The sequence below is a fragment of the Lygodium microphyllum genome, chromosome 13 (genome assembly GCF_053477565.2).
Source record: "Lygodium microphyllum isolate KBCC chromosome 13, Lygodium_microphyllum_v1.1.10, whole genome shotgun sequence".
In the NCBI taxonomy this organism is placed as follows: Eukaryota; Viridiplantae; Streptophyta; class Polypodiopsida; order Schizaeales; family Lygodiaceae; genus Lygodium; species Lygodium microphyllum.
In genome coordinates, this window is record NC_141147.1 from 145074059 (window position 1) to 145098790 (window position 24732).

General features: G+C 39.0%; 2 protein-coding genes across 11 annotated transcripts in view; one reads left to right on the top strand and one right to left on the bottom strand.

Annotated features, from left to right (window-relative positions):
* Nucleotides 1–9672: 9672 nt before the first annotated feature.
* LOC148027308 (uncharacterized) lies at nucleotides 9673–15898 on the bottom strand. Its single transcript, XM_087690412.1, has 4 exons — nucleotides 15620–15898; nucleotides 15386–15526; nucleotides 10074–10325; nucleotides 9673–9909 (listed from the first exon to the last, which is right to left on the bottom strand). Exons 1-4 carry the CDS (start codon nucleotides 15896–15898, stop codon nucleotides 9688–9690), a joined length of 894 nt encoding a protein of 297 aa, XP_087546538.1. The 3' UTR covers nucleotides 9673–9687.
* The window catches only part of LOC148027309 (uncharacterized), a 30552-nt gene continuing 19958 nt past the window's right edge, over nucleotides 14139–24732 (top strand). Inside the window, exons 1-11 of one of the 10 annotated variants that reach the window (XM_087691879.1) lie at nucleotides 14139–16743; nucleotides 16824–16923; nucleotides 17108–17200; nucleotides 17343–17435; nucleotides 17524–17888; nucleotides 17979–18056; nucleotides 18148–18240; nucleotides 18461–18523; nucleotides 18609–18755; nucleotides 18978–19055; nucleotides 19137–19821. In XM_087691879.1, coding sequence (XP_087548005.1) covers nucleotides 17736–17888; nucleotides 17979–18056; nucleotides 18148–18240; nucleotides 18461–18523; nucleotides 18609–18755; nucleotides 18978–19055; nucleotides 19137–19238 — 714 coding nt within the window. In that variant the 5' untranslated portion in view covers nucleotides 14139–16743; nucleotides 16824–16923; nucleotides 17108–17200; nucleotides 17343–17435; nucleotides 17524–17735 and the 3' untranslated portion in view covers nucleotides 19239–19821. Of the gene's footprint in view, nucleotides 16924–17107; nucleotides 17201–17342; nucleotides 17436–17523; nucleotides 17889–17978; nucleotides 18057–18147; nucleotides 18241–18460; nucleotides 18524–18608; nucleotides 18756–18977; nucleotides 19056–19136; nucleotides 19822–24732 lie in introns of those variants that run through there. The other 9 variants (XM_087691885.1, XM_087691878.1, XM_087691888.1 and 6 more) reach the window with 9 other exon arrangements.

Sequence of the window (24732 nt, forward strand, 5' to 3'; positions counted from 1 at the left end):
CCATACCAGAAGCAATTGAGCTGAAGGAAAAACTCAAGCAACTGCTAGATCAGGGCTACATCCAGCCTAGCAGTTCACCATGGGGAGCTGCAGTACTGTTCCAGAAAAAGAAAGATGAAACACTTCGACTATGTATTGATTACCGAGGATTGAATAAATCAACGATCAAGAACAAGTACCCTATTCCTAGAATAGATGAGCTTATTGATCGTCTTCAAGATGCAAAGATCTTCTCCAAGATTGATCTCAGGTCAGGTTACTATCAGATAAGGATCAAGGAAGAAGATATCCCCAAGACAGCCTTCAATACAAGATATGGGTACTTTGAGTTCCTAGTTATGTCATCCGGGCTTACGAATGCACCTGCCACTTTCAACAGGTTAATGCAGGATATCTTTAGGCCATATCTTGATGACTTCCTGCTTGTCTTGTTCGATGACACTTTAATCTATTCTAAACATGAAGAAGATCATGAACCCCAACTTCGGATTGTCCTTGAGACAATGAGGTCACATAAGCTGTATGCTAAGATGAAGAAGTGTGCATTCTTCAAACGTTAGATTGAATATCTGGAATTCATACTATCAGCAGAAGGAATCTCTGACCTCATTGTCCTTGAGACAATGAGGTCACATAAGCTGTATGCTAAGATGAAGAAGTGTGCATTCTTCAAACGTCAGATTGAATATCTGGGATTCATAGTATCAGTAGAAGGAATCTCAGTGGACCTAGACAAGGTCAGAGATGTGCTAGAATGGCCAATACCAACATCTGTCAAAGAAATACGCAGTTTTCTTAGATTGACAGGATGGCATAGGGTCTTCATAAAAAACTATGCTTTGATTGCAGCACCTCTGACGGACTTATTGAAGAAGCAAACTTCCATTGCATGGTCAACTTGCGAACAAAATAGCTTCGACAGATTGAAGTAAAGTTTGGTATCAGCACCTATCCTAAAACTTTTAGACCTCAATAAGGAGTTCGAAGTAATAACTGATGCTAGCACACTTGCCTTGGGATGTGTGCTCATGTAGGAAGGTCATCCTGTAGCATACTCTTCAAGGAAATTGAAGAGTCATGAGAAGATTTATGCTATGCATGATCTGGAATTGCTAGCTGTCATCCATGCTCTAAAGCTTTGGAGACACTACCTATTGGGTAGCAAGTTTACCCTAGTGAATGATCATAAGAGTCTCAAGTGGATCTTTACCTAGAACGAACTCAACATGAGGCAATGTTGGTGGATTGAAGTACTGGAGGAATATGACTTTGAAATCAAGTACCAACCAGGAAAAGAGAATGTAGTTGTCGATACACTCAATCGCAAGGCATTCCTTAATTCTCTAATCTTGCAGAATCCATCAATAGCTAGATCTCTAGCTACAAAAGTATCTATGCCAAACAATCCAATACTTGAGTTAGGTAGAGAGAAAGCATGCCATGATCCAGCCTATCAAAAGATGATAAGGGAAATCTCTATCAAAGATCAGGATCAAAAGTTGCAGGCTAAGTATCATGAATTCTCTATTAATAGTGGACTTGTCTACTATAGAATAAGGCTGTGTATACCGGCAAGTGAGTGACTTAAGCAGAAGATATTGTGGGAAGCTCACAATTCCCCTTTCTCAAGACATCCTGGCTATGCTAAGACTCTTAATGCAGTTAGGAAGAGCTACCATTGGGAAAGGCTTAAAGGTGACGTTCTCAAATATGTCACTGAGTGTTTGTCTTGTCAACATATCAAAGCCGAACATGTCAAGATGCCAGGGAAACTGCAACCACTTGACATTCCCCAAATGAAACGGGAATTCATCAATATGGACTTTGTTGTTGGCCTACCGCAAGTTCAGGGAGGATACAACTCCATCATGGTTGTGATTGACATGCTAACTAAGGTTATACATCTTATTCTAGTAAAGACAAACTATAAAGCCTCAGACATTGCAAGATTATTTATCAAGGAGATATTCAAACTACATGGGCTACCAAGAAGAATCATTAGTGATCGTGATTCTCTCTTCATATTACACTTCTGGAGAGCTATCTTTGAAGCCATTGGGACTCAACTCTGCTTTAGCACAGCTTACCATCCCCAAACGGATGGCCAAATAGAGCGAGTCAATTAAGTCATCGAGGATATGCTTAGGGCATACTACTCTCGTGAGCCGAAAAGGTGGATTCAATACTTTCCTTTAGTTGAATTTGCCTACAATGCTTCTTACCAACAAAGCATTCAGATGATCCCTTTCCAAGCATTGTATGGTCATGACTGCCGAAGTCCCCTAAACTTCTTAGATCCAACCTTGAGGGTTGAAGCTTCAAGGCAGATATTGGAAGTGATGGATAACCAAATAAAGAAAATAAGATAGGACATCCAAGCTACCAAGAATAGACAAAAGGCCTACGCGGATTTGAAGCATCAAGATAGAGTCTTCGAAGAAGGAGACATGGTCTTCATTCGCGTACGCCCTAAGAAGAGTTCCCTATCCTTAGAGATTGCAAGAAGCTAAGTCCAAGGTATTGTGGACCTTACAAGATCCTCAAATGCCTAAGACCTAATGCCTATAAACTGCAACTCCCTGAGAACCTAAAGGTTCACAATGTATTCCATATCAGCCTATTGAAGAAGTATATACCTAATCCTAACCATGTACTTGATGATCAACAAATTGTAATGCCTAGTCAAGGAGTCCTTGAACTAAGACCTGACGAGATCTTAGATGTTAGGGAGAGACAACTGAGATACGGAACCTTGAAAGAATTCCTCGTCCAGTGGAAAGATTATCCCGAAAAGGATGCCACTTGGATAGATGAAAGCACTCTCAACCCCATCAATATCCCCAGTTTATCTCGAGATGAGGACATCTCGATTCCTCCAAGGGGGAGAGAATGTATTATCGCCAAACGAATAAGGGAAAAATGTTTCTTCTTAAATTAATTATCCCCTCCTTCTCCCCCAATGGACGTCGTGCTGGAGGAGAGGGAGGGAAGCCACGATGAATGAATAGCACGAACGCTGGAGCTCATGAAGGAGCCATAGCCATGCATGTTGCCGTGTAGGGGAGGGAGGAACCTCTCCCTCCCCCTATTTAAATCGCTCCTGGGAGAGGATCTGAGGAGGGCATCATGAGGTAGAGAGAGCTATTACGCCATGCTGCTACCATTAATGCCATGTGAGGACAGAGGGGGATGGCTGGGTGCTGCCGTGAGAGCTTGAAGTGAGGATCATATCCTGCCACTGTGGTCCAGTGAAAAGGGGGGAGTGAAGGTCCATTAGATGGCTGGTTGCCATGGGCGAGGAATCGTCGCCTCCTGGTCCGCCGTGATGCCACTTGGGAGTTATTTTTCTCCCCACGCACAGAAGCTCTAGAGAGCTTCTAGAAGCTTCTAAGAGGGCTTCATAAGCCCCCTTTCCCCCCCAAAAGAAGTTTGACCGTAAAGGTCCTATTTTCCCTCCCCCCCGTGTTTTAAATCTCCCATAGGCCCTTTCCCTTAGCCTTTAAAGCTACCCCTTTTCCCCCCTGGAATTCCCTCCCCTAAGGGCCCCTCCTTAGCCTTTTTCCTTTCCACCCCCCCTCCCCCCCCTCAAATTTCCCTTGAAGCCCTATAAGCCCTTTTTCCACCAAATGATGTTACCTTAAAGTCTCTTCCTTTCTAGATCTTAAATCACTTTAAGGGCCCCCTTAGGCCATGCAAAAATAACCCATCTAGCTCTCCCATACCTTTTTTTTTTTCCCCCACACGTAAAAGAAAAGAGAGTATTGAGGGTCTTTCGACACCTTCCTTTCCTACTCAAAAGCCCTCGTAAGGGATTCTCCACCTTTTATTCCCTGTTTGTGCGAGTCTTTATAAGGCCATTAAGCCTTTCCTAATGGATTTAATGGGCCTTATTCGCGTAAGACTTTCAAACACCCCCTTTTTCGAAGTCCCTACTTCAAGGAGGAAGCCTTTTAAAACCGTTTCCAACGGACGGTGCAAGTTATTGCAAAGGAAGCCACGGTGGAATTTCAAAAAGGAGTTGTAAAGCTGCTTCCACGACGGAAAGACTACAATTGCGATGCCTCGTAAGAAAGTCCAAGGCGCAGCCGTGGGAGGGTCGTCTCCTGGCATCCACGTGGACATCTCACCCCAAGTCTAGGTTTTCCTTCCTTATTTTTATTTGGTATTGTTATAACTCAATCATGCAAAGGATAATTGTTAGAAATAGGATGTATTTTTTTTGTCTTAAATGCTTTAGAAAAATTAGCTCACAACGAATGAATTTAGTCATTAATATTTTCAATAGAACAAGAAAAATAAAGGGAGCATAAATGCATTTCTAGTAAATAGCCTTATGCAGTGCAATGAATTAAAATTAGATTAATGTCCATTGTTATAGAATGAAAGTAAAATAGTATACCTCGTTTAAACATGGAAGTATAAATTGCATATCGCATTATTAACCCATATCCTCTTCGCAATGAATCATCATAAAAAATGCTAGGAATATTTAGGAAAGTACAAGGCATGAAATGATTCTTATGATGCATAACTCTAGGTAATTATTGTTGTCAACTGCATAATTATCAAGTAAAAGGTTGCTTGTTTAGCATGAATTTTTTTCGCAAGTTATAGGAAGATTAGTTGGAATTAACCTACCTTAAATTGATAAGTTAGGGTTGAAATATCAATTTACGCATAGACAACGAGTCATGTGTTTATGAAGTGATAACATAACTATCTTCAAGAGTTAAACAAATTGGCATAAAACCTAAACACCTCAACTGCGGAGTACTCATTTAGAATGAGTTAAATTCCAAGAAATTCAATAGCATATTAATACGCGAACTAATCGTACGTATTGCTAAAACTAAAACTCCTATATCCTAAATACTTGCCCACATTCACCGAATTTAGGGAAAATGAAACATATTTTGAAAGTAATCTAGGGTTTGTCCCTAAGAATATTATGAGATGGAACTTGGAACCCTAGGACTGACAATGTCAGTCTAATGTAATTGGGAACAAATTGTTTCGTGATTCCATCCAATGAGTAGTATACTCTCATAGTTCGATGAGACGCTTGTGCAACAAGTGCGGAGTCATATGGTCTTGTGATTGGATCACAAGGGAATGACCAATTCTCGCAATGAGGTCGGCAAGTTCTTACGCAAGTTATCTTGCAAGAGGATGAATAATCATCCGAATATAGTATCTTCTTGAGTAAAGATAATTGTTTGGAAGTAATAGACTAGTCGATAAACTGAAATAATCTATGAACTTAAGCTTTGACCAAGTCGGGTTAGTAGGGTACACCCTAACCCACGATATAAGGGATCTTGCCAAGTCGCAAGTCATCCCAGATCGAGTGTTGAACGCATTTGAGAGGAAGGATTCATTCCTTAGCAGTTTGCCAATAAAAAAATGACCAATGGAAATGTTTGTGCTTGTTACAGACTTAAGAGCACTGTTTGGTTTTGTTTGATCAATGAATTAAAAGATAAATGGATATTTAATACTTCAGGTTGAAGGCCTGAAGGGAGAGGTAGCTTCAGTTACACGCAACTGCCTGCCTGACCCTAACCAAGGGGGTTGTTAATCGCGCCGGGAAAGTGGACCGAACCCGCTACAAGAGGTCTCTTCGTTGAGCGCTACTTGGAGCAGGAGGACGCTTGGGTGCCAGGGGGGCTCTGGCCGTAAATCCCTCGCCTTTCCGTCCTTACACAAGAGGCTAATGTGACTCGGGATTGGATCTTAAGGTCCGCATACTAGTCTACAGGCGGAAACTTGGATTGGTAATCCCTGTGGATCGCTGGATAGCCTTCGAGCGGATTGTGGATAAGCCTATGGGTTGGACTCTTAGTATTTCAAAGATAAATATGATAACCTGTTAATAAGAAACTTGTTTGATATTGTTTTTCTATATCAAGTGATATGATTACTTGAAAGAACCAGTGCCTAACAAGTTAATTAAAGAAGCTGATTGTTACATGTCCAAGTAAATGTGCTAGGTAATTAAACAACTCAAACAACCTAAGAAAAGTGCGGAGGATGTGGCCATAGGTTCGTCCTACGGATGGGTGGTCCCGGTTGGCCGGGAACTTTTCTCAAATCACAATGGATAGCAAGAAGATCGTCAAAGAACACGAACAACAAAAGCGTTGACCTAGAGTTATGATTGATCTCGATTTACGTTGTTTTAGGGGAACGGAATGGGATTATGCCTTATGGTAGAGAGGTGGAGCTTTGCATCCCTCTCGTTTCCCATTCTCCTTGAACCAAGTGCAGCGTGAATCCACTTCGGACCTGGCGTTTCTACGTAAAGTAGTTCACTTGGGTCCGATGCTAGTTGCCGTTAGGAAATGACCAATAAGGAAAACCCTAATTCACGTCAATCCTAGGTGGGAATGGCTAGAATACTTCCGCTACGTGGCAGATGCGGAAAGCCCTAGATCGCAAACCTCGTAACATTCCATGGGAGTCCCGGGCGAAGCTTTCTAGACATCCTTTCTGATGGACTGCTAAGACATGTCCTGAAGATACAAGTGGACATGTTACAAAATCTTCTTATTATGAAATGCTTCCCACGTAAGAGGATGATTAGTGCTCTTGCATGTGATATCCCATTATAAATAAGCATTGTCTTATTATTTTCAGCATAACTTTCATCATCAAAATATGAGTCGAATTGACTTACCCAAGAGAGAACCTTACGACCATCTTTAATACCATCATAAGTATCAAATTTAAAGGTATGTTTGATAATCTTCCTCTCTTTACAGTTGGATTGTGCTTAAAGGATGGCATTGATGGTGCAAACCATGGTGTCATTGATAGAGGAAATTTGAGACTTGAGACACTTGAGAGATCAAAACTCTTGCTACAGTTAGGCTCGATATTGTCGCTCTTCTTCTAGTTGCATAGCCAAAAAATCCATGCATTGCTCCATGGTTGGTTCAAGAAGAAACAATATGGAATAAAAAATGATAGAATTGGTGGTGTGGACCATAGTGTCATTATGACAGAGAAAAATTGGGAGGATGGACACTTGAGAGATTGCAACTCTTGTTCAAATTAGACTCGATATTGGCACTTTTCTTCTAGTTGCATGGCCAATAAATCCATACATTGCTCCTTTCTTGGTTCAGGAAGTAGCAATGTGGAATCAAAATTTGCAGTAGGGGATGGCTCTTCACGAGACATTATGATTGCGGATGGCTTGATAAAGATATTCGAATAATAAAGGTGCCTTGAAGTTAAAAGATTCTTCGCCCGTGATAATAAAAATTTGGAATATATGTACCAAAATAAAGAGTGACTTCTTGGCAAAATGATAAGATAGAATAAGCAAAAAATATCAAAATTTTGTATGGTATTTCAATGAAGTTTCACAGCCATGGAGTGACCGCGCAGGAATCACCTCCTAAAGGCTAGAAGTCAATCATGATCTGGACTAATCTGAGTAGTTTGTGGGTGACTTAGAGTAGAATAAGCTTAAATTTATATAGTAGCAAGAGATTAATCAAGACTCTAAGCCCTAGTTTAAAAGAAACTACGAGTTTTAGAACAGAAACATGCCATGGCTAATCACGGTGGCCCAAAAAGCTGATACGCGTCCCACGAATTCCAAAAATAAGCTTTAAGATTTTTAAAACTTAAGAAAAGATTCATAGCAAAGCTCAATTAAGCTCTTATTGACCTTTCTTTGGCCTTAAATACATAGAATGATGGCACCATGGTAGGCGAGTTGAAATTTTCAATATTGGATAGAATTGCAATTTTTTTAGCAAAGATAGAGGAGCTTGGGATTTTGCGGTTCTAGAAATCTAGCTATGTACTCAGTTTAAGCTAAGATGGACTGTAGAGTCGGATTTCTCCAAAGAGCTCGCCTTCGCACAAGATGAAAGGCGATTGGAAGTCCAAGATATAAGCTGAGCTCTGATACCACTGTTGCACAGATCGGATGCAAGACTTACGCATAGCAAACAAAAGAAGCTCTCCCTTACTCTTTCTTCTTATTGAAACTGAAAGCACAACTCATAAAACTGGAAATAAACTTAAAGAAGAGTTTAAAAAAATTGAGTGATGCACTATTGGATGCAATTTCTCCCCATATATGGAGTGGGCCTATCCTCCATGTTGTATTTATAATATTAAAAGAAATCTTGCTATGCCCAAAGATAGGCTCTTTACAATCACTATTTTCGCAAAAGAGTTTGAGTTAATTGAATATATGGTTACAATCCGTTGCACAACTCACAACTACTAAGAGCCATAAAATATTTCTAAAACAACTTGAGTATATCTTCTAAAAATCTCAAGTATCAATGAATGTTTACAAAGAGGATATAGGCATGCCTTTTAATAAATGACAGTGTGTCTATTTTAAATAATTTAATGAAGAAGTCTTTCGAATAAATTGTGCTTGTTGCATATATTGGATTCATCTTGCTTTGCGCATCAACTATCAAAAATTCAAAAAATCATATTAGAAAAGTAATTAACTGAATAAATACAACTCGCCATAATAAATCAACTAATCATTGGAGTTTTATTAAATAATCAAATCACGTAAACATCATCACTGAGATATGAATATTGTGTCATAACTCACATATGGCTTCACTTGCGTTCACACTTGCAAGTCTCACACCCAAAAAGGACAGGCATTCCCAATCAACCTTCTGTTCAATATGGAAACTAATTCACTCTTAGAAACGTGCCATGCCCTATTAATGGAGAACCATTCAAGACACTCATCTTGTTAACATGTACACAAGGGAGAACCATTGAAGGTGCTTATCCCCTTGTGTAGGTGTCTCGTGGCAACACTTTTGGTAGGTAGATACATCAAGACATCACATGTATGGATAAAACTTGGTGCTTGATGCACTTGTGCTCAAGGAGCGATCGAAGAGGATATTGATGATCAATTGCTATCAGTGAATAAGGACCTAGAACTAATGTATTATTTATAATTGTGATGGAACACATTAAGCGTGGTGTTAGTTAGGGATAAGTGGCACATAAGGCATTCATTCACGAGTCGCAATGCTAAAAGGATGGTTCAAGGAAATGACAAGGTTTGTCAATATGCAAATCATGTTCGAATTAGTGTAGTGGGATTATAAAGGGGTAGAATCTTTTGGAGCATACTTGTAGCTAATGAAAGTAAGGTGTGGCTAGCTAGCACATGAGTGTTTTACCATAAAGATGTTAGTAATATGCTAGCTCAAGAAGGTGCATCACAAGCAACTTATGTGATATTTACATTTAATTGAACCTTACAAGAATCCTTATCGTCCTATGTAAGGGGGTTTCTTAGAGGCTAAACTAGTTTTGTGTCGGTGCTCTTGCAAAATTATTACTGTGTAGCTTTTAAAAAGGGTGTTTTGCTTCTCACACCGTTTTGAGAAGGTTTTCCTAGACACCAGCCAACGTGAGAGAGAGAGAGAGAGAGAGAGAGAGAGAGAGGATCGAGTAATTTGAAATTAGAAAATGGCCAACTGCATGTTTTCTGGGCTGACCGTTACATTCATAACAATATGGAGCATGCCTGAAATGAGATCCTAAAGGCGGCGATGCCATTGTTCGGCATGCGATCATCGACGATTGCAGAGATTTTGAGCACGATTAGGCGATCACTCCATGTTGTTGTTGTACACTTCGGGAGGTATTAGTCCTCGCCGCGATCGAGGAGATTGTCTTTTATGTAGACGCCCATATTGTCGAGGGCCGCTCCCGATTTACCGAAGATTCCATCTGCTCAGTAGTACCAGATGTAAACGAGATTCCATCTTGGTCTCCGAAGGGACCATAAGTGCCAAGGTTAGTCACGAACTTTATGGAGCTGAGGGCGTTGTAATGGCCCGGCTTTCCGTAGAATCCTCTCACTTGGTTGATCAGCTCTTTCGGATATTGCAAGGTGATCTGGTTGCAAAACACCGAATTGAAGGTACAAGTTATTATAGCTAAATGTAGAACATATCATGTATCAGTAGACCGAGGATCAATATTATATGTATTCACACTATAAGGCATTGAAATAAGCGACTCCTAAGTGCTTAATATGAAGACGTATAAGTAATACGCACCTCTGCCTGCTTGTTGCCTTCGGACTGGCCGTGAAGTTGTCCCCAGTACGGGTAGACTCGGAAACCATTCGTGACCTGATACTGCACTTGGATGCCACGGATGTACTTCTCCCCGTGCCATAGCCTGATCGTCTGTATCCCCAGCACGCGGATTACGTCTGAGGGCATGGATCTTATGTCGTCGAACTCAGTGCCTCCGTCTCCGCCCCATGGGCCCTTGCGCTCAAGAAAACGAACGTACTTCACAAGTAACTTTCAATCGTTCCCCACATAGGCAATTTGGTAAAATATAGGAAATTCTCCAATATTTCTTATGTGTACTTGTATTATGTAGACAAGTACGTATTCCTCGTCTATAACTAGGAAATTGCATTCCCTACATCTTATAATAGGGAATATAGAGCATTCCCTACATTCCTTTGAAAGTCCCTACGAGTTCCCTACATCTTATAATAGGGAATATAGAGCATTCCCCATATTCCTTTGAAAATCCCTACATAAGGAATTATAAGGATGTGATTCCCTACTTTTATGTAATAGGGAATTAAAGGTACAATGAGGATAAGATAAAGATGATGTTTATCACAATTCTCTATTTCTCAATTCAAGTTGATAATGATGGTTTCAAGAAGGTAAGGAGAAAGGTCACAAGAAACTCTAAACCACTTACTATATAGAAAGTTCACATTATAACTAGGAAGATTACTAACCAAACTAGGAAGAATGTAGAATTTTCTAGTTATAACTAGATAATTTTGCCATCACTAGTCTCTTCTAACTAGTAACATCATTTTCCTAGATAGTATCTAGAAAATTGAAGCCGTGTCTAGCAACATTATCTAGCAAGTTATTGTATAACTAGTAATAATATCAACCTAATTAGAAAAATTTTACTTTTTACTAGTCATAACTAGCAAGTACTACCCTCTAGCTAGGGAATTATAGATATTCTATCAAGTTAACTTGGAACTCATGATTTTTCTAGGTTTAATTAGTAAATAATTATTCATTGATTAGACATTTACATTTGTATAATACTTACTCACAGCTAAGCTTTTCACATTGACACAAAAGCAAGACCACAATTGTTGAAAGGTAATCACAATAACAAAAAAGAAAATTAAAAGAAAGATGTTTAGTACACATGAATAACACAAACTGTGTAGCCCCAACAACAGAGTCATTGCATTTAGCAACAATAACACTTACAATGTTGAGCAAAGTACGTGGCCACATTGACCAAGCATATATCATGGCCATGACATCCATCTTATTGCAAAGCTCATGATTATATTAGGGAGAAAAAAGCATATTGCACCAATGGATTAAATAGAAACTCCACACACTAACATCATATTCCCTACTGTCCAAATGAGCAACAAGAGCAAACATTCAAAGTGCATGGCAAGAAAACCACACAATCATATATACCCCATCATGAAAATTAGATTGCCATATTAAAAAGGAAAGCACATTACCAAGTGCATGACCATATTGGTCATGGAAGTGCACATGGAAAAACAGAACCACCAAGGCAAAGTGAATAGCCATATTGAGAAAAAGCCAAATTGCATTGCCCAAAACATGTGGCTATAGAAAATAAAGCAAACTACATTGCTAGTTGTATGATGAAATATTATCACCTTTCAAACTAGCATTAAACTTATAAACTTCATGTCTTAACACAAAAATATAAGTACCAAGGATTCTAGTGATTGCCAACTATTGTAGCTAGCTCTATGTGGAAGCTTGCAACATGATAGATGGGAAGCTACTTTAAGGTTCACTATGAGGTGACTTGAATAACAAGAAGGCTACACCTAAATAGCCTTACAAGGGTGGAAGTATATTACCTTTACAAAGAACTAGTGCTCCAAAACAAAGAAATCCTCATTGGATATTCTCATTTTATTAGGGTTTGAAGTTGAGAAATTCCATAGAAAAGTATCGATGTGAGCATATCAAATTCTCACCAATCTCAAAGGTAGGTGAAATAATTCAAACAATGTAGAAACTCTTGCAAATTCTCAATGGAACATTGAAAGTGCATCATAATAAAAGGAAAACACAAGAGGAAAAGAAGAACAAATTAAGATTGGAAAAATTTTAAACTTATCTTTTGAGAAAAAACTAGGCGCTCCGCGCCTAGACTCGCCCCGGCGCTTCGTGCCGGGGCGGGGACGACCAAATTGGTATCGGGCAGCCGAAATTCTCAAGACGTGGAGTCAGTTAGGTTGTTGATGCGAGCAAAAGATCTTCTTCTTCGTCCTCCTCATCAATATCAATTCTGTGCACGTCGTCAAATAACGCAGCTGCAATATATATTAGGATGGCTGGGCGGCTCTGGCAGGCGGTTCTTGCTTGGCTGAGGAGGGTACTGCTGTTCTTCGGCTAGGGCAGGAAGGAGATGGAGGTGGCGTGCATGGGGTTGGAGGGGGCGAGCAAGACGTTGCTGGTGGCCGCCATCTCCAGGGACCACAGGCCCTTCATGGAGGACCGCATCCCCACTGTCGGCCTTAACGTCCGCAACCTCACCCGTGGTCGCCTCACCATGCACATGTGGGACCTCGGCGGCTAGCCCCGCTACCGCGGCATGTGGCAACGTTGCCACTGCTGCAGCACGTTGGACGTCTTCTATGTCGTCGACGCCATAGGCATTGAAGCTGGCCTTCGCCTTCTTGTCCACTAGGAGTTGGCCGGGGTACCCCGGGTAGGCGTCCGCCCCAAATGTGCCAGCACAGGCGGTGACCGCCTCCAGAGGCACGGACGCCTCCCCTTCAAAGTAGCCTGTCTAATTTGTGGTGGCGCCCGCCAGGACGGTCCCCACCACCATCACCATGCCGTCTGCGCCCACATCGCAGTTGGGGAGGGAGAGAGAGAGAGAGAGAGAGAGAGGGGGGGGGTAGTATGGACCTCCGTCAGGCATGCTCTGACGGACCTCCTTATATAGAGGAGGAGGGTCGAGGCTCGAGGAGGAGGGCAACGGGGGCAGGTTGAGGATCGAGGCCGCAGGCGAGCAGGTTGAGGAGCCGCAGGCCGAGAAGGTCGAGGAGCCACAGACTGCAGTGACGTCGAGGTGAGCAGCTCAAGGCGGGCAGGTGTTGTCGTGGCACCCGCCCCCGCCATCTTTGTGGGGAGGCTGGGGACTGCCACGTGGCAGCAACCCTCGACCTCTCCTTAATGTATAGTAAAGATAAGAGAGCTAAAAGAAAGGCATGCTTTTTGTGCTAAGAACATGCTCAACAAGGCCAATATTAAAATAGAGTACTATAAAGAGCAAGGAGGGGAGGAAAGCATGTTGGGCTATTCTCTCCTATACATCTTAAACCTTCCATGTTGGGTAAAAAAACCATACCTTTAATGCTGAGGGAAGCTTATCATGGCTCTAAGTTAATAAGTTCCCTACTGTATGTTGTTGACAGAAGTAGTGTAATCACATACAACCCAATCTTATGGGGTTGGAAGCTTATATCCTAGGCTAGACAATTGTTTTCTCTGTAGGGAGATGGATTTTATACTACTCCATGGAATGGTTTTTTTATATATTATCTTTTGTGCAATAGAATGTTGTTTTCCAAAGTGTTTGTCATGTGCTAGATGTTGTGTTAATGGACCCTATGTAACATGATAATAAAAGGAAGCTGCTTTTTTATGTTGTAATAGTATGGTACCTTTGCTAATTAGATCCTCCAAATTCAGTAGGATATATATGAGGCTCAACTTCATTTTTGGGGGCCTAATGTGAGATGATGCCTTATCGACAAGGGGATCAACATTTTATTCTCTTCCACTACTGACTCTCTTTGAACCAAGTGCAATATTTTCCCTACTCTCACCTATGATTGATTACAAAGTAATATTTCTCAGGCAAGCATTATGTTGCTATTAGGGGTGACCTGCCTATGAAGTAGAATCGAGATTCTCATGCTCAACTAAGTTTGAGGTTTCTTGAGGGAAAATTGAGCAATGATGTTCATGGACATAAGTTTTTGTTGAACACTAGAGGACTTCTCTAGGTTTATTACATGAGACAACTCACAAGAATCCACAAACTGATTGTGATTTCTATCCTCTAGGTAGGCAAGTCCTAAGACTCCTTAGGTGAAATAAGAGCTTGTCTCAATCCTTGTTTTCACCTGTTCCTCGTCTACCTCGCGCACTATTCAACATGCTGAGAGGTGAATGACAGAACGCCACTAGATGTGTGTGAAAGCGAATTAAACGATGTCGACAAGCTTGATGAAGTGCTTAAGGATGGCAAGCACGCTCTGTGCCTTCTTTCAATTGGACCATGAGTTGTCACAAATTGCTGGGAAAAAGCTGTGCTCCACCCCTGCTGTGCAGGGCAGAGCACTCCAGAGCTTTCATGGTAGGGAGGAGAAAGATGAGGACTCATATGAGCGGGAGGTGAACCAGAATCTTAGCCATTCGGAGGAATCAGATTGTGCTGTCAAACCCTAGTGCGACTCTGAAAAAAATCACAGGTCGTGATAAAAATCTCTCGTTCGTTCTGATTGGATAGTGGCAGTGCAGCCGAATCCACAGTGAAAAATTGGTGCTTGATGAGGATGCATACGAATCCAAAGCGGTGGCAGTGGCAGCGACAACAACGGAAGTGAATCTGTGGTGTAGAAAGAGAGGATGACGGGATCGCGAATCTAGGGGCTCATGCCATTTTTGTGGAGATCAATGTTGATATTTACCCCAACAGAAAACTCGATCTCGAGGAAAGGACATGGACATCCTCCCTACCACAAGTCTTCTTCAATGATGTTTTCGTTGGTGGCCTTGAGGAGCTCAAGGCTATGGAAGCTTCTAGAGAGTTGGATGAAAAGTTGAAGCACGTCTTTGAAAATGAATGCCCAACAACGGCTCTGCTGCCTCTTGTCACTCCCAAGGATGATGATCCCAGTATGGGAAATACAGATGAATTGGCAGAATTGGCTGAAACTCTGATGGAAAAGGTGCAAATCAAAGATAGATTTTACAAAATGCGCTGGTTCAGCAAGTGCTTTGTAGGGTATGAGGCTGTTGACATTTTGGCAGAAGAGCATAATTGTGAGAGAGAAGACACTGTTGAAAGAGTCAAAAGTTGTGAATGTATGCAAAAGCATATTAACATTCTAAGGAGGGATGTAATGTGTTGTATGTCTACGGTATCACAGCCATGCTCATGATCTTTAGCTCCATCGCCTCGAGTCTCTCCTTGTTGCAGAAATGGAGGCAACAAAAGAACCTGTGTATGGCTCGACACTTAACACGCCTATATGCTTGCACGTGGCCTCGATACTCATCGATTCATTGGCAACTACCTTGTGCCGCTCCTTGTCAAGTGTGGTGCCCTGTGCGATGCCCTGCAGATCTTTGGCAAATTGCCCCATCACCATGTCTACTCCTGGACATCCCTCATCTCTGCCGCTGCAGAATGTGGAGAAGCGCAGGACACTTATTCTCTGTATCATGGCATGCAAGATGAGTCTGTATGATCGAGTAACTACACATTTGTGGCCCTGCTCAAAGCTTGTGTAAAACAAGAAGATGCTGACAGAAAGAGAAAAATCCATGCCGAGATCATCAGACATGGATTTGATACAGATCTTTTGATTGGCAACCTCCTGGTGGATGTGTATGCAAGACTTGGCATGCTTGATACGGAGCATATATTCAATAGTTTGCCCTGTCACAATGTGTACTCCTAGACTTCCCTTATTTTCTGCTATATCAATTATGAGGAAATAGAGTATGCTTTCCATCTGAACCAGAAAATGCAAGAGGCTTGCATACAACCTAACAATTACACGTTTGTTGCCCTGCTCAAAGCTCATACTAAGCTACAAGACATGGAACGAAACAAAGGCATACATGTTGATATTGTTAAAAATGGACTAGAAAATGACCAATACATTGGTAACAGTCTGGTGGATATGTACGCTAAAGGTGGCTCATTTGCAGAAGCATTTAGTGTGTTTGGAAAGCTTCCTTTTCGGGATACAGTTTCTTGGAATTCTCTTATTTTAGGATATGCTGAACATGGCCTTGGTAAGGAAGCACTGGGTTGTTTTGAATAGATGCAATTGGAAGATCCACCTCCAGATGTCATCACATTTGCCTGTAGCTTCAAGGCTTGTGTTGATATGCAATCCATTGAAGTAGGCCAACGACTAAGCACTGATGTTTTCAAAAAGGGACTGGAAACAGACCAGCTTGTCACCAACACAATGGTTGATATGTACGCCAAGTGTGGCTTACTTGCAGAAGCACCTCGAGATGTCATCACATTTGCCTGTAGCTTCAAGGCTTGTGCTGATATGTAATCCATTGAAGTAGGCCAATGACTAAGCACTGATGTTTTCAAAAAGGGACTGGAAACAGACCAGCTTGTCACCAACACAATGGTTGATATGTATGCCAAGTACGGCTTACTTGCAGAAGCACATGATGTGTTTCCTTAGCACCCGCAGAGTACAGTCTCATGGAATACACTGATTGCAGCTTATGCTGATTGTGGGATTGTAGAAAATGCATTGACCTATCAGACTCTAGAGGCTGAGGATGTTGGTGGCCACCAAAGACCCTATCACCAAGGAGTTACAGTTTGCCTCATTTTGTTCATGTTTTGAGTTCAAGAGTAGTTTTTCAAGCTGATTGTTATCTATGGTAGTAATTCAGGGTACTCATTGTGAGAGTTTCTTAATGTCTTGACTTTTCGTTCGTTATTCCAGTTGATGAGGGTCTTCCATTTTATTTCAGCTTTGAGGAAAGCTTTCATGTTGTCATCAACAACATACAGAGTCGGAATAGATTGCTAAGGAGGTCATTGGCCCTAATATCTCTTCAAATCACGATACAGGTATATGTCTTTATTTCTACTAAACTTTGAAAATTAAAATTTGTACATGTTTTACATCTTGCTTTATTAGGTGATTCATTTTGAGATTAACTAGCTTTAATTAGTCTCTTTGTCTAATTTAAAATGTTCATAGTTATTCATATTTTTAAACTTTGAGTAATTGTGTGTATATATATAAATATAGATTAAAGAATAACAAAAGGTGGGAAAAGAGGTAATGAAAGAAAGGGAGATCAGGAGGTTACTTGCAATAATGTTTCTTCAAGTCAAGATGCAGGTACCAACTTTAAGGATAAAAAACTTGTACAAATTTGGTGACCCAAATTGATACAAAATATCTAATTACTTTCTTTTGTGTTATTGAATTTTTTCATAACCTTGTATTATTGTGAGCTTTGGTTAACTCTATGTATATATAGGTAAACAAGTTACTAAAGATGACACAAGAGACAATGCAAGAAAGGAAGACATTGAGATTGCTTGCCTTAACACTTCTTCAAGCCAAGAATCAGGTATTACCAGCTTTCTTATGTTGATAATAAGTCATTTTTTGAAATGGTTATACTAATTAATGATATTTGATCACTTTAGTATCAATAGGAGTGATACGCATACCATCATATGATGATATCTATCGGCCACCCATGTTGAAATTTAGAGAAGAGGGTAGACTTTATGGAAAAAAGCTCTTGGTTGAATACTTTAAAAGTCAACACACTGTCATGCTCGAAAATTATCATTGAGTACATAGGTGGTTTGAATCCTTAAACCCAGATGATCTACGTTATAAAAATGCGGATAAAGAGTATATCATGAAAATCATATCAAAGAATCACCATGAGATTTTACCATTGAAGTTTATTGGATGTGAGTACATATGGAGAGAGAATGATATATATGACTGGTGGAAGGGTACAAAGCAAGATGAAAGAAAGTATTTGAAGAAAAAATATCTTTTAAAGAAGGTAAGTTGATTGTTACTTTTTTTTATTGGCTTTCCTAATATTTGAGGTGTAGATTCTTAGTTATTGAACTATTAATCTTATGACATAAAGAGAGAATTATCCGCATCTCTTGGAGTGGATGATATAGATAAGCTTCAACATGTATCAAATGACATAACATCATCAATGGTAAGATGATATGATTTATAAGTTTGATATCATAAGTGTAGGATTAGTTCTTTTTCTCCCATACTCATTTAGGGGTGTCTATTGATGGCAGAGTGAACCATATGTTGATACTATTGATTCTAATCAACTTGATGTATACATTCCTAGCATGGATGATATTTCGAATGAACAAGGTTTGGAAAAGGTATCTTATAATTTTATATGTTTATCATTTTTGTATTTGATTCCATATATTTTGGAGATATTTGATGTATACACATGATCTTATTTTGTTGATATAGCCTCTTGAAGAAAGTAGCAAACAGATTTATCATTGCAGTAATGCTTTTAAGCTCATATCTAATAACTTTCTTTGAGAAAGTCTCTTATACAGATACTTATACATTAACTTTCATTTCCCAAAGATGAATATGTTCGTGGAAGAAGAAAAGAGTTTTAAAGAATTTCAATGTTATACATCCGATGAGGTTCTTTGCTTTATATTAAATTTAAGATTAACCATATGATTCATGTTCTTAACAGTATCTTATCCTTTACATGCTTAAAATGTAGGATCTTGAAAATGAAGATGAGACACTTGATATGGAAAATTGTGCCAACTTTTCAAAGTTATTGTTACATGGTTTAGACAAAATAATGTACTCAACTAAACGTCAAGAAACTCTGGAACAAAGTATCCATAGTTCAAGCAATGATAAGGTATGTAATTTTTTTTTCTATATAAATGTTTTTAATGTGATTACTAATTTTAGTTTTGAATGTAGGCTAATTCAGATGATGACATTAATGAAACATCTCGAAAAAGTCAAAGAAAGAGGAAGTTATTTGATATATGTTTGTGAGAGAACAATAGCGTCATAGTTTAGTGAATAACTAAAGATATGATTTATTACATAACTATTCATTTTATGTGTTGACTAGCCAAGTGAGAAGATGAAGGTTCTTGTGCAACAAAGGAGCATGAAACGAGGTACCAATATCAACGAAAAAGAATCAAAGGTGCTAGATGTAAATGTTTATATTTTTGTTTATGTCATACATGAAAAGCATAATCTAAATTTTTTATTTTGTTTGAATTAGGAATTTAAAGATCTCCCAAACCAAAGCATTGAGATTAACATTTCAAATGATACTCAAAGGGTAACTTTATTGTTAATTTATATTTTAATTAGATATATATAATTGTAGTAATGTAGTTCAATTTGTAGCTTTGATATTAACATTTCAAATGATGCTTAAAGGATAGCTTTATAGTTTATATATATATATATATATATATAATCATGTAGTTAAATTTATGGCTTTTCATATTATAATTCGTGTCATTTAATTATCTATACATAGTATAATAAGTTACTTATTCACTTTTTGTTATTCAATGCAAGTTAATATGACAAAAGAGAACATGGAAACCATACTTTTGAAGTATCTTAGTGTGCTTACAATTCATAATATGTACTTTTCTTTAAAGAGTACATACATGAATCTCAAAAAGACTGAAGCTAGCTTTCGAGTCTTGATTAAGGATACAAAGAAGCCAACAAGTGATGATATGATTAAGGAGATTCTTTATTGGCTACTAGGAAATGGCAAAGTTGTATTAAACAAAAATAGCAATGTGCTTAGTCTAGATGATGTGGAAGTTTTAGCATAACTTCTACTTTGAGTTAAGAATTTATTGCTTTTCAACATATTGGAGATTTGAGGGATTACTGAAACATTTATTACTTTGCAACATATTGGAGATTTAAGGGATAAAACAATCAAGACACACATGTTGCTTAATTAGTTTTTAGTTCTATGCTCCTTTAAAATGATTTTCATTTTTCTTTTAGTTGCTAGAAGTAGATGTTGATGTCTTAATTTGTTTAATCTATTTTGATCATTAGATGTATGTTATTGATCCTTACTTAGAAATGATGATATTCTCTATATAATTTTCTAGTTAAAAATTTATTATGCAATTTCTTGTTTGATATTAGCATGTCTAAGAGGAAGGGCAAAGTAGATAAAGTGATAAGGAAAAAAGAGAATTCCCATGGAATTCCCTAGTTGAAAGTACATGTAAGTAGGGAATGTAAAAAGTAGAAAAAATGAGAGATTTCCTAGTGAGAGTGCCTAGGGAATCACCTCTAGAAAATTTTTCCTATATATGAAATATTTCCTATATAGGAATTATTCCCTACATAGAAAATTTTGTATTTTTCTATGTAGGAAATATTTCCTATGTACATAGGAAAGATCTTATGTGATTCCCTACTTATTCTCACTAGGAAATGTTCCATTTTCCCTAGTTTTTACTTTCCCCACTTATATGTATTTTCAACTAGGGAATTCCATGGGGATTTCTCATTTTTTCCTATATGGGGATCGATTGAAAGTTCCTTATGCTTGTCTGGGCCTGCACAATTCAGATCAAACCATTAATGAAAAAGGAACTTAATCAGAAACCGTACTTGTCTGGGTCTGAGTTCTGATGAGGATGATCTGATCACTGCAATAATAAGCAGCTAAATAAATTTTTTGCCACTCCACCTCATGAATTCTGATGATAGTATCGCAACAAGGGGTTGATTAATCCAGTAAGTGTGTACGTAACGACGACGTACGCTTGTCATACCTAATTAGTCTGATGACTCTCCGCGACGTCCGCCGACCTAGTGGCTACCGTTGCATGCACAAGTACATGATTAATCACCATTAGTAGCTGTAAGAGCGTTACTATCTTCCTTGAGAAGGACGTCGTCGATGATCTTAATATCTTCCCCATGATTACCAAGACTGCTGCTCGCCAGCTGCTTCGTGATGTTATTTGGCGTACTGAATATACCGTTGTGTGGGTCGGCTCTTATATAGCAGTCGTGTGTGCGCCAAGCAGGCGTGCTGTAGTCTGCTGTCACGTCTTGGCCAAGTCAGTGGAAGTAGTGCCCACTAGCTCTATGAAAGCCATATGTTGATGTGTTTTCTAATTTGTGCACATAATTTACTAACCCCGCATGTTTATGCGCATAATTGCCGCGTTTTAAAAGCTTGGTCCCTCTCGATAATTCTTTGGTGCATTTTACTTATTGATTACCAACCCTAAAGTAATTCGACATGGCTTGTCCACTACTGTGCGCACTACCTTCACCAAAATGGATACTTGTCGATTCACATCATGCACAGGCTCCAGCATGTCTAGAATGAACCAGATTTCTTCTTTGTATAGGCTACCCATGCCATCAATTATTATTCGTACATGCCCCATGCGTGCACATCATGTTTTCCCAACCCCTTGGTAGGCACGTCTATTCTTGAGAAATCGGCATACAACCTACATGTACTTGTTGGCTACGACCACACAACAAGCACGAGTTAGTTGTATTCCCTTTGTTCTATTAACATTATATTGTGTGTATCATGGGTAGTTCTAACGCTTCTAGTGTTGGGGACACATGGAGGTATACTTTGTTGGCATGTTGGTCACGTGCTTAAACTTGTATATGTTGGCCATCCTAGGTGACTTTTGGCCCTCTTAGACATTTCTCGTTGTTGCTTTATGATTTTTTCATAGAACCAATCTTATCTTTCACTATGCGCTATGTAGCTAGGGTGTTGCCCCTTGAATCGATATGCAACTCATGAGGTCGTTATTTTTCACTAGCTCTCTTTGTGTCAATCCCCCTTTGTGTGTGTGTGCACATGTACACTTCTCTCTCTCTCTCTCTCTCTCTCTCTTGGGGATCCTACAATCATGGAGCCTCTATTGAGGAATTGCTTAATGTCATGTGTACTATGGCTTATGGAGGTGCTTTTAGCACTTTTCAAGGGGTGGAAAGTAATTGGCCATATTATAAGGTGTATTCAAAGGATATGATAAAATCCCTTTTACTTACATTTTATAAGGTAGTAAAATGATCCCATTTTTGTTAAGAAAATTATAGGCTCTCATGCGTAACTGCATTAAATAACCCTCTTTTATGTAAATTTATCAAAGTTTTCTCAAATCAAAGAACCCTTTTATTGATTACATGTGATACACTTATATTTTTGTGAGGTGCATCATCCCAAGTGAAATTTGTGGTGGTGGACACATAAAGGTTATGTACTTAGTTAATATGCACATCATATTGGTGGAACTTGTATATATTGACCCATCTAACTAACCCTTTGGGCCTCCAAGACATGTCTCAAGGTCACTTTATGCTTTTCTCGTCGAAACCATCTTAACTATCCCTATTTGCCATATAGCATGGGTGTTGCCCCTTCAATCCAAGTGTAATTCATGTGGTGGTTACTTTTCACTCATTCTATCTATCTATATATATATATATATATATGCACTTCTAGCTTGAGTGTGGTTAAAGTTTTCATGACTATGAGATATTGTGGAAAGACTGAGGGAATGAGAGCTTAGGCCTGTTTGAACACTCTGTGGTTGAAATGGTTGGCTCTTAGCTACAAGGGAACTCTCAAGTATCTCTACTTCTTCTTTCCCTACTTCTTTCCATATCATCTTTATGGTATGGCTTCACTCTTTCTCATGCCTACAATGCGTCTCAAGGATCCTTTTGTCCATTATATTTTGAGATGCTCTTATTTATTTGGATTCTTCGACCTTCATGATTGCATCTTGGTGTTGCTAGTGGTGGTATACAATTTCCATGTTGAGGTGTAGGTATCATGTATGTCAACAACTAACCTTGTAGATATTTCATATGTCGCCTATACTATAAGGGATGGTCACCTAGTTCTCTTAATGGTTAATTCTATCTAGAAGAGGGATAGGTTTTAGTTTCCTAGAGGTCTCATGATTTGTCAATTTGAATTTGATGTTTTGAGATCTTTTCAATTGATTGTTATTGTGATACTTTTAGTAGTGAAGGATGTAATAGCATCGCCATGTATCATAGTGATAGGGGCCTTTATCTCTTGTATGTACAGTCTTGTATCCTCCTCTATGTTGTTTCAGATGGATCCTCTCTTAGTGCTAGGGGTTGTTCTTTAGCTCTCAGTTGGGAAATTTTTTAAGTCAAATGGGTACACTTTATAGATTTTATATATAACTACTATAAATGTGATTGTTTTTCACTTGCTCTCTCATTAGAAGGGTAAAAGAGCATAGCAATGAACACTAGTAACTTTCTCTTTTGGCATCACTAAAAGTGTCTGTATTATATCGGATGCCTATTTGGATACTTATTCTAACTCACTTACTGATGCTTATTGCAAGTCGTATACCAACAATTATTGAGATGCAAATAGCGATGCACTACTGTAGTAAAAAAATGTAAAAAGAAGTCCATTGCATGGCATTTCATAGCTAACTTTGAGAGAGAGAGAGAGAGAGGAGGCCAAAGGAGGAGAAATATCATAAACTCGGGGGATTTGCTATATGTGTGCCCTCTATATCACATGCCTTCAAGGTCTATTTATATATATCCTTATCTCTAAACTTTTCCTCAATAAAATATAACCCCTTTCTATTCAATATGTAAGTAACTCCTTTATATGGCACCCTTTTGTATGGAGAGAGAGAGAGAGGGGGGTTTTCAAAGTAGTGAAAGATGGAGAGGGTGAGGGAAAGAGAGAGAGAGAACAGGATAATGGAATAGAAGAGGGTGAGATAAAATTATTATTATTTGTTAATGTTGGATATGGGAGAATGGCTTGAGGTGGATGAGGGTTGGCTTTGTAAGAAGAAGATACAGTGGAAGCATATTGTAATTGATGATGATTGCCATTCTTCTTCTATGGGTAATGTTTTAAAGAAGTAGCTAGAGCCACTAATTTGGAGGAGTTGCTCATAAACAAACTTCTCTCTTTGGATTTTAGTCCCCCAGTTTATGGGAAAATTGAGAAAAGCTAGAGTAGATGCTTATGAACCCATACCAAGGTGGCAAATAGGAGAGAAGGAGGGTGATTTAGAGCTTCTCTGAGATCTCCAAGCCTTTGAAAAGAGCTTCATCGAGGAGCTTTCTCCACTTTCAATGAGCTATATTCTATAGTGCCCTTCTTACATTATGTAATTGACAAGTTTTCACAAAGTGATAACTTGGTGGATGTCATCTTTTTTTTTATAAGTATTCTTAAATTTATTCCAAATAAGACTGGTAGTATCCAACTTACCTACCATTTTTACGTTGAAACCATTGTAACTAATGTTTTTTTAAAAGGTGGTTGTATCTTTTTTCTTTCACATAGGGAATCCTAGGAGGATGATCTCTTGTGGTGGGTTCTTCCCCACACCATCAATAATGGATCATAGGTTTACCTATGTGAGGTAGAGCTACAACCAAAAACTCCAACTCTCTTGGTTAGATCCCATTAGCTTCTCCATCTTGTAGGAGCAAGAAGAGAGCAAGCAGGATTGAGTGGCAACTACAAGTCATTGATGAGACATGATGGTAGATAGTGTTTGTATCACTATTACATTGTCTTGAATAAAAGGAGATAGCTAGAAGCAAAGCATGTAAGCTAGTATAGGATCTTAGCATGCTTTGATACCATGTGAGAAAATAGAGAGCAAGAATGCCATAGTGCAAGAAAGGACTAGCCTAAATACCCCTATGTATCACACATCATGAGAATAAATATATTTCCATTTCATAGACATGTGAAACATTAAGGTTTTTAATTGTTATACCACTTAAAATTTTATTTATAATTGTTTTTTAATCCATAAAATTTTTTTAAA